Source organism: Ptychodera flava, chromosome 4, assembly GCF_041260155.1.
Source record: "Ptychodera flava strain L36383 chromosome 4, AS_Pfla_20210202, whole genome shotgun sequence".
NCBI lineage: Eukaryota > Metazoa > Hemichordata > Enteropneusta > Ptychoderidae > Ptychodera > Ptychodera flava.
The window spans coordinates 11553266-11563625 of NC_091931.1; the positions used below are offsets into that span (position 1 = coordinate 11553266).

Genomic DNA, 10360 nt, shown 5'->3' on the forward strand with positions numbered 1-10360 from the left:
ACTAACTTCATTTGCATAATATAGACTTCCCTTACCTAGCAGTACCTGGATGCTGAATATCAAAGCTCTTGTGTCAACATTTCCCTAAATATACTTAGTCAACAAAACCACACTTTCAGCCGGCCCTAAAATCCACATACTTTACACGATCACTTTCAATTTCGTAAACTCCTATCTACTCATCTAACCTAGCATTACCTGGATATCAATATCAAAGCTCCAGTGTCAATATTTCCAAAATATACATTTTTGACTAAAAAACACACTTTTAGCCCCCAAATCTATAAAGTGTAAATGATCACTTTCAATTTCGCTAACTTTCATCTATCTATCTATACGTACAATTTGGCAAAGTGGCATGGGTTGGCCATGAATTGTTTAAGAGAAGATGATTTTTAAAGCAATTTTATAAATTTTTCTTATTTTCCTACCTAATTTGCATATGTATGGTCACAACAATTTCATTTGCATAATGTGGACTTCCCTTACCGATCAGTACCTGGATACCAAATATCAAAGCTCTAGGGTTAATAGATCCCATCATAAACATACTAAAAACACATTTTTTTGTCCCAAAATCCACACACTTAACCTGACCACTTTAAATTTCGCACACTTACATCAACCCATCTCTGGGTGCAACTTGGCCAAGCAGCATGGCAGGCCCATTTTCCCTTCCATAGGAAATGTTTCAAGGTGATGTCCAAGGACACACACACACAAACAGACATACAGAGTGTCGCAATACTATCCCAATAGCACGACTGAACTCATAAGTTAAGCTGTGGTAAAAATCAGATCAGATAAGATTCTTCAGGGTAAGAGAGTTCTTTCCTGCACAAAATTACAGATATTAATGACATCGTTGATAAGTACGATGCAATTGTCCAAACTCATGTTTGTGGCTCTATTGTATTGCTTTTACCCATACGGGTAAGGGCACTCAGTCGTCCCTCATTCACTTTGTGATAGGTGCGCACACCAGTGACTCCTCGGGCTGGTTCATGTGGTCCTGATAACCCCTTCGGTTTTCTTCTTGCTGTTCTGCACCTGTCTGGGCTGTCAAATGGATGGTCCTAGGTAAGATACAGAGAGGACATGGTTACAGACATTACAACCAAATAGAATTAATGTTTTACTCTAAATTTACATTATGCATACAAGATGACGGGTTGGCCAACAAGATGAATAAAGATGACGCGTAATAATTTTGAAGGAAATTATCCACAAAATCATCTGACACATGACATGACTCTCTTGGACAAATATATTGGTAGCTCAATCTGAAAGCTCCTTTTTTCAGACTCTGTCTGACCAATAATAATAACAAGTAAGAAAAACAAGATACATATATACAGTGTTGTTTAGTACAATTCACACGATGGCCTTTTGATTACTTACAGTTACAGATATTTCAGAAATAAAAGTAGGTGGTGTCATTGGTTCATACTTTGCTTCACTCTTCATTTCTAACTGCTGATGAGGATACATGGCTGAAGATGTCAACCTTATAGGAAAGCCCCTAAAAACAATATATTGAAAACAATAATTACTATCAGTTTTCTTAGAGTAAATTATGAAGTTAAAAGATTAAAAAAGAATTATAACATGTGGCTTTGAAGTAGAGTTCTGCTGCTTTTTTCTTGGTAGATATAAAGCAATCTGGAGAGAATGTGGTTAGTACCACACTATAATAGAACCCCACGACGCATTAGTGCAAGAGTGGTGTACCGCTGGTATTGCACGAGTGATTTGGTTGTATCCTGTGGCAGTACTTCACGAGCATTAGCGAGTGAAGTGCAGCAGGAAACAACCCAATCACGAGTGCAATGCCAGCGGTAGTCCACTCTTGCAGTATCGTGACGTGGGGTTCTGTTTTTATTACATATGTTTTTACAACAATGACGAAAAATTTATGAAATTTATCGAAATTAGATCACGTCATTTTTATATGCAATGTCGCGTGGAACAGGTGTTCCAATATAGCGTTCAAAAACGACACCCATGTCGCTCCGATCGTGCGCGTTCAGTTTGGGAAAAATGGACTGAAAATGATCAAGCAAAACTGTCCTGTGTAATTGTAAACTTGACATTAAATGCTTACAAGTGATTTTACCTAAGAACACGAAACATTTGCCAAAGAATTGCTGCAAGTTCATGCTTACCGTAAATAGTACGATCATAGACCTTAAAAACGGACGATCGAACGCACTGAATAGTTCTGGTGTGAGAACTCATTTGCATACAACTGTGTAATAATGTTTTCGGTATTTTCACTGCAAGGAAAATACCGATTTTACGTGTGAGCACTAGTGCACATGTACGGCAGTACATATGTAAGAAATATTAGTTCAGGCTGTACTAAAATTGTTTAATGGGGTGAATTATTACCGCAAATTGTAACAGATCTTTGAAGATTGTCTTTATGTTTATCTTTGTCTAACTTTCATCTGTGTCACACACCGCTAACAGATATGTAGTTTACATTCAATTTCCCTTGTCACACACATAAGTCAACATATAATATTGCACGTTCTTTAACAGTAACAATGTATTGCATTTTGCAGTGTTAATTCATACACCCTGTTTGGGTCATAACGCACAACCACTTCGCCACAGATCTTAGCGAAATCTGTTTCAAGATCACAGCAGTTTGGTACACCATTCTTGGTGCCAGGCATTGTCGCCATACTGGCAAATAAGCTTTCACAAAGTTGACTGCTCACAGCTCTCTGATTGTAGGTGCGTCTTCGAACTAGCCCATACAAGATTATATCCGCATCGATACTGGCTATTGTTGACACTCCCATAGTCCTTTTGGGTACCCTTGCACATACATACCAGGAGGTGGGAATTTAGACAGGTCAGTCATTGATAACAGCACATCCCTATACCTATGGGGAAAAAAAAACACTCTAATATGTATTCTTGGAAAGCACAAATATGCATGGCAGTATATTTATTATCTGTCTTCCTTGGCATACCTAACTGAACTAGTCATCTCTTCATGACACATTAAACCTGTAGAAATCAAATTTAGTTTCATCACAAAAGGCATTCTGTCAATAAATTCATACACATGTGTGATGTATTTGTTTATGGTTTTCTTGCCAAATTCATTAACTCTTCCTTATCATTACATAGTAATAAACAACACCTGCCTAAATTTCATTCTGCATCTTTCAGTTGCTGATATTCCAGATTATCCATTGACTCAAACCATTGTCTGATAGCATGACACATATTTGCTGAAGCTGTGTAGCCCTTTTTCTGCAATTCTGCCTCAACTTCAGATGAAAATGTGATTAATGAAAAGTCAGTACTCTGCATGTCGAGGCTATCTTCCATCATACCAAGTTTTAAACTGTTTTATTTTCTTTGGCAACATCTAGGAAATCACTCTTTCTCGCTGAACCTATATTCGCTTACAAAGCGCAGACCTATGTCTTGTAAGGAGATGGTGGGGATCGATCTTTCTGACAAAGAGTTCATTACGATCTTTGGAGTACTCTGGTATGTAAAACCAGTTTATAGGTTTGTTACCGTTGACTTCAGGGATAACCATATCATGTTTAATTCTTGAATCCTTTCGCCATTCAGCTACCCGTGATGGGAATTTCCAATTTGCATAGGACACAGACAATGCTAGTTTTGGATAATTTTTGCCATTTAACACCTTTAAGCAGAGCTGAGACAGTTTAATTGGTGAAAACTTCTTTGTAGTGTGTATTACAGGAACCTCTCCTGATAGGTCGAACATGCTCTTCAATCGTGTAATTAAATCCTCTTTGCAGCCAGATAATGTGACCTGATAATGTTTTTTGTCTCTCAGGTACCTCAAAACTATCTTCAATTCTGGAACTGTCAACTTAGCTAGATTGCTGCAGCTCAGTAAACATTCTTGGAGGTACTCAGCATTTTTGTCACACCATTTATTGGTTTGATCCCTTAGCATTGATAACATGTTGCGAATGTCACCAGATTCAAGTATGCAGTTACTGTTAGAATTTGCACTACTAGCCGTTTCAATATTGTCTCCGTTGTCCACGTTATCATTATCCACATCTACATCCTCCCCTTGTAAATTACTATTTTCTACTGTAGCATCATCAATTACTTCTGATGTGTCTTCATTCATAATACTGTCATTCAGCTGTTGCATGTTTTCTACTTGTGTCCATGTTTCATGTTCTATTGATATGACATTTCAGGAAGATCTTCTACTATTTGATGTATCACATTTTCACCATTTTCTTGGCATTCCATACTGTTTTCAACAGGTTGCTTTTTTTTGAGAACTTGCATTGCTGTTTGAGGGAGGGTTACATTAGTTTTGTGTCCAAGATTCACAGTGTAAACTCCTCTCCTCTGCCAATTGTCTGATAGGTGACATCACTTACTTCAGAGACACAGTTTGCAGTTTTCATTTCTGCCAAAAGCTGGGGTTTTGTCATAGCACAAACCTCCTTCCAGAACAGTTTCTGTAGCTGTAAGATTGTCTGTGGCTTTCCATCCTTACTGGTCTGCAATAATGGTGCATACTGGCCATCAAAACTCTGAACTGGACAGTGCACTCCTTTCTCATGACAATAACTGAGGACATCTTCCAGAATGTTCCTAACAACACTGCTTGGTAGACTGTAGCCTTTTAGGAAGTAACATATTGGTGCTCCGTAGGCAATATCTGCAGACCACAGTCTATCTGTGTTACAGGCGACAAATGCTATCACTTCTGTGGCCTTCTTTCGAGACAACTGGTAATGTTGCTTCAGGTAATAAATGACCTCATCCAAGGTATAAGGAATATTCAATGATGACATTGATTCGGAGTCTATGTCAACAGTAACATTTTCATGGTAAATACAGGTCACATAAGGATCTGATTCAGTAACTTTAATAACACCATTTTCATCATTAGAATCACCATACAAACAGGAGTGCACAGATGATACTTCAACGATAACTTGGCAAGTTTTGGGAATATTGACTCTGATCATTTTATTTATGGCTTTTGCTGTGGAGGAGAGTCTTGATGGACATCTTGTATTATCACCTCCATAGACAGCATTCAATTCTTGCTCTACGAGTGCCCACACTTGTTCATCTCGTTCAACTCTGAATACTTTTGTGGTTTCTTCCGTCCACACACAAAACATACACCACTGGAGATTAGGTGTGCTTCTAATATGTGCTTGGACTTGCAGGTAATAACGTGGAGGTATCATGTTTGGTATCCTTCCATTTTTGGGACATTTACACTCCACTCCAGCCTCATCACTGTGGGTTACATTATTGTATAGGTAGCCATCAGGTGATATAATTATGTCCACATTGCCCACCCGAACTTTAAATGCTCCTACCTCTAGTAAGCAACATTCAGGGTAAAATACAGAATAACTTTGCTTACTATGGTGCTCAGTGCACATATCTCGTGTTTCGTACCCCAATCCATGGCTTCTTGGACATTTGATGGTGTTGCTGGCCTATCAAAGCCCAGAACTGTTTGTTGGTAGTGTTCTTTCTGGGCTTTTAGGCCAGCACACCCAAGGGCATTGTACAAAGTGCTGGCGGTCACCTTTACCTCGCTTCTGGCCTTGAACCAAAAGGTTGATCTTTGCTTGACAAATCGAAGGCCCATATTTATTATCTCCTTTGAAAACTGCTCTAGCAGTGGCACTTCAGACCTTGACAATAAGTCAATATCCTGTAATGAATGGTATCGCCAATACTCAGAGATATTTACTACTGACAAATTTGGCAATGAGCCTTGGCCTTTTATCATCTTGACACAAATCTCAGCAAGCTCTTCTCTTAATCTATCACCAGTTGCATCAAGTTCCTTCAGCTCAATTATATTAGCTGTCACCAAACTTATCGGATACTGATACTTAGATGAAGTAGCAGAAGAGTCTTGAGCTGCACGAGACTTTAACTTCTCCAATGCATATGTCTTCTTTCCCAAAGTTTCACGAGTAAGGGCTTTCTTTACTGTAAGGTGTGTCAGCAGCTTTCTCAATTTATCGAGAATAGATTTCATTTGGTCCAGAGATTTGGCATTACGTTCACTACAAATAAGCTGCTTGATACTATTCACATCTTGTAGCTCTGTAACATGCACTGCCTTTTGTTCAGCAGGAGTCAAACCATCCACTTCATTTTCTCTTCCAAGCAGATTAATGTCACCTTTGTCACCTCTTAATCCTGGAGATACTTTCTTACCATCAAATGCAATACAAATACTTGTATCTTTATTGGCAGCAGCAATCTTGTCAACAACCTGGTGGCAGATACCAGGGGCAATAACGTTTGGCCATTCACCTTCATATGGGTCAAACATCTTTAAAACACCCTCATTAGGTATGGAAAATATTATATTGGCTTCAGCACCAGCAAAACTACCCCTGTCACTTTTACCAAGTAGAAGGGATCCAGCATGTTTCCATCCACTCAGAAACCGTAGGGGAGCTGCGCCAAATTTATTGAGGAAGGTCTTCCAAAACAATTTTGAAAGAAAGCTATACCGCATCTCTGTCAAGGACGTTGCATTCAAGGCCTTCAGCGTATCAATAAATATTGCATAGGTGAGACTGTCTGCTTGTAACTGGCCATTCGAAAGTGATATCAATAACTCCTTCAAAATATCACCTGTTTCACACGTTTGTAAGACTTTTGTATATTCTGGCATTATCTTCTCAATGACTTCAGTAATGTTGTTACCATCTTCAGTTTCTTTATCAGAATCTACAACTTCATCTTTTCTACTGCTGACAGTATCAGGACCTGCAAAGATGTCTGTATTTTTCTTGAAGGTCAAGTCTCCTTCAGATTCAACAGAGGGTGAAGTTTCAACTTGAACATCTTTGCCAACTATATCTGTATCTCTATTATGCAGTGTATCATCAGGTACATTTAACTCATTGTTAGACTTTGTATCATGAATCTTGGTGAGACCAAATCCACATTTGTCACAGACCTGTCCATCACCAATATGGGAATGAGTGTGGCTACGATTAATGCCACTGTCTGACTTATTTTCTCCATATGATCCACACCGGTGGCAAAGTTCATACGCTACAAGGACAGAGTGATTACAGGTCGAACCATTACCCCCCATTGTATTTGGCAATCTATTGATATTTCCACAGCTGAAACACAGTATCCCATAAATATTATCAACCTCATTCACTTCTGGTAGCTTTATAGATGTATTACACCACTTGCATGTTATGTCAGACGAGCCCAGACTTGTATTTTCCTGATTTGCCTCTCTTCTTGTTGCATTTTCTCCTTTACTTGGTGTACTGTGGAATAATGGTGGTGGTAACTCCAAGGACTCATCACCTGTGAATATATTTGAGAATGAATCTATTTAAGTTTCACAAACTTTGGTTATCCTTTTAATCAAAATTAATGTCAGAGAATATAAAGTACATGTACTATAATATTATGAGGCATGACCACACAATATAAAAGTGCAGTGAAAATTGTATGGCATTAATATCTGAAAAAAAAATAGTGTCATCACATTCTGCATGTAGCTCCAATTTGTTACTTGTGGTGTATATTGCCGTTGCCTAAATATCAAGATTGATCTGTGGACAACATCATAGTCTTAAGTTACATATATACCCTTTTAGCCAAGTTCATACAGTGTAATATACTTTCTTAAAGCATGGTGGTTGTCAGTTACTAGGCATGTGTGTGTGTGCTTGAGTTCAACCGAATGGATATCTTTTGCATAGCTACATATATACAACACAATGTTTCTTCACTTTGTTCAAGATGGCTGGCATAATAAGAAGACCTTTGGACAGAGATAAGTGCATGGGTGGAGACCAAACAAAGTTGCACTTACTTGTAGATATGGGCATGACAATTGGAAGACAATGAAATTTATTTTGAAAATTTCTACCAAAATAATTGTGTGTGATTTTTACACCTCAAACTTACACATATTGTAAAGTTTCAAATTATGATAAATGCTATGACATAATGTTATTTACCTCCATCGACAGGCTCAGCTTCATCAGTTGTGTGTGCAATGTTTCCCTCTCCACTTCTTTTTTTTTTCCCTTTCCTATCTAGGGTCAAAAATAATCTTGAGCGCTTTCTCTTTGGTGGCATTATCAAATATTGATGATGATGCAGTTAGACAAAAATTCTGAATAAAAAATAAATATCAAAATACATTATCAAAAAAAAAAGAAATAAATCAGATAAACTTGTATAGCAATGATTAAGGAACTAAGTTCTTACTGCAGACTTTTTTATGGTTGTAACACAAGTGGAATAAATGTCAATAATTATTGAATGACCACGGAAGGTTTAATAGAATGAACGCCAAACTCACTCACTTGAAACTGACATGACAATTCGCTGATTACTGTAATGTTTGAATTGTCACTTGACAATGCAACTTGATACATATTTTGATATCCATAAAAGTAAACGAGGTTTCGTAGTTTACGAAAATCTACATATAACTAGTCCTGCTTATACAATATGAACGTACGACACTCAATGTGCAACGATTAGTCGGATCACTACACAGACCTGCATGCATTCTGCACGCCATTCACTTGTATGGTGTTAGGTCTTATCTGTCGGAGTAGCGGCCATTATTCACGAACTCTTTGCAAAATAATTGAAAGCGATAAAAATTACTTGGCATACTAGTTCTTATCCCGATTCCCCGCAGAATACATATCATACGGAAGTGTAAAATTGGTCTAGAACGTAGAAACGGACGAAAATCCTTACCTCTCGAGCGCTCCGTACACTCAGCATTACTGGGTCGCCATCTTGAAACGTCATATATCAATGACGTACGGTATCGGTGCTGGCGCTTTCCTGTCTCGCGGCTAAGCTTTTGCATGCGCGGCTTATGGACATTATCACACCGCTTGAGTTTCTATTGCGCGGTTTGGCTTATTGTTTCGTCTCTAGGCTTTCTTACCTACCCCTGTTACTGGCGCATTGATTTAAAGACAAAGATCGTTTTATTTTGTAATAAGGACGTGCGATTTCGTAAAACATAGTCTATTAGCCTGGAAATGTGATTTTTGCGAATATTGCTTACCCCACTGATAAACAGTGTGGTTTGAAAATGGCTGGAATTCGCTACTTCGGGACTTTGTTTTCTGTGTGCATTTACTGACAAACTCCAAACCCGCAGCACCTACCCATTCAGTATTTCATGTACAGGTGTACCCAGAGATAGAGTAGTTTCACAATGTGCCAGTTGTGATCAAGTGCCATTGGCGCTATTTTTATTTGTTAGTTTTAGGAATGATGAAGATATAAGCGATGTATGGTACTTACCAGCTAAATAAGCATTAAATGCCCATTGTGTGATATTACTACTGCTGCATACAGTATGGAGGTGTAAGTTCAGCATTTATCAACTGGATAACACAAACTTGTTCAGTAGGGCTGTTATTTTGGCATCTCTGACCATTTGATGTAAAGCCTCAGGAAAGCCATACTGTTAACAAACCGAAAATATGTTTCACTTGCAATTTATTGCTGTCTACTGGTAAAGTTCACCAGCTGCATTGTGAAGGCCAAGGCAAAGGTTTTAAAATGAAGATAAAAGATAGATAGATAGATAGATAAACAGACAGACAGACAGACAGACAGACAGATAGATAGGTATACCGTAAATATTCTTTTTAAATGCGTGTTTTAGAGAAATCTCACAATTTATGGTTGCCAATTTTTCGTAATTAATCAAGTGTATAGGGAGACATACTTGAAAATATCAGCCTTGCCAAACTTCCCCCTCTAACACAAATATACATGTAATGGTGACTTACTTTAGATGTTTGTATCCTGTTCAGTATTATCAGTGATAGCCCATTCATGTCCATTGTACTGCTAGCCAGGTCTTCCCCATATTCAGTTGATGTCTCATCTTTCACTTCAATAAATGCAATCTTCTGGCATGGCCCAACTTGAACCAGGTTTTGGTATTTTGCTGCTTCATCAGCTGGCTGTGTCATCATGGATACATATTGTTTGAAATGTTCTGGTTTATATTTCTTTGACAATCTGCATCCCAAGAATTGTTTCAGTTTGTTGTACTCTTTATAGTATATAGCAACCTACAGGGAAGAAAAGATGATAATCTTTGTAAGAAATTGCATTGTGAAATTTTAACAAAAAATAATATGAAAATGTTTGGAGCATCACATACGGTATAATTTTACATGAATTTGACCAAGATTAAGAAAAGAAGCTGATTGAGGAAATTCACATTTCTTTTTTTTAAATGTATAAAATGATGAAATTTAGCTATCATTTTCGGAAATTTTAAAGTAGATTTTTAAAATATTTTTCTTTATATCTCAGAGTAAACACA

At 37.8% G+C, this 10360-nt stretch overlaps 1 protein-coding gene and 1 long non-coding RNA gene across 2 annotated transcripts; both read right to left on the reverse strand.

Annotated features, from left to right (window-relative positions):
- Positions 1 to 579: 579 nt before the first annotated feature.
- LOC139130890 (uncharacterized) lies at positions 580 to 2442 on the reverse strand. The gene is made up of 3 exons (XR_011552007.1): positions 2166 to 2442; positions 1402 to 1522; positions 580 to 1076 (listed from the first exon to the last, which is right to left on the reverse strand). It is a non-coding gene; the product is annotated as an uncharacterized lncRNA (long non-coding RNA).
- Positions 2443 to 3380: 938 nt separating this feature from the next.
- LOC139130892 (uncharacterized) lies at positions 3381 to 8964 on the reverse strand. Its single transcript, XM_070696701.1, has 3 exons — positions 8761 to 8964; positions 8004 to 8161; positions 3381 to 7341 (listed from the first exon to the last, which is right to left on the reverse strand). The coding sequence occupies exons 2-3, from the start codon at positions 8122 to 8124 to the stop codon at positions 5363 to 5365; spliced, it is 2100 nt and encodes a 699-aa protein (XP_070552802.1). The 5' UTR covers positions 8125 to 8161; positions 8761 to 8964; the 3' UTR covers positions 3381 to 5362.
- Positions 8965 to 10360: the final 1396 nt, after the last annotated feature.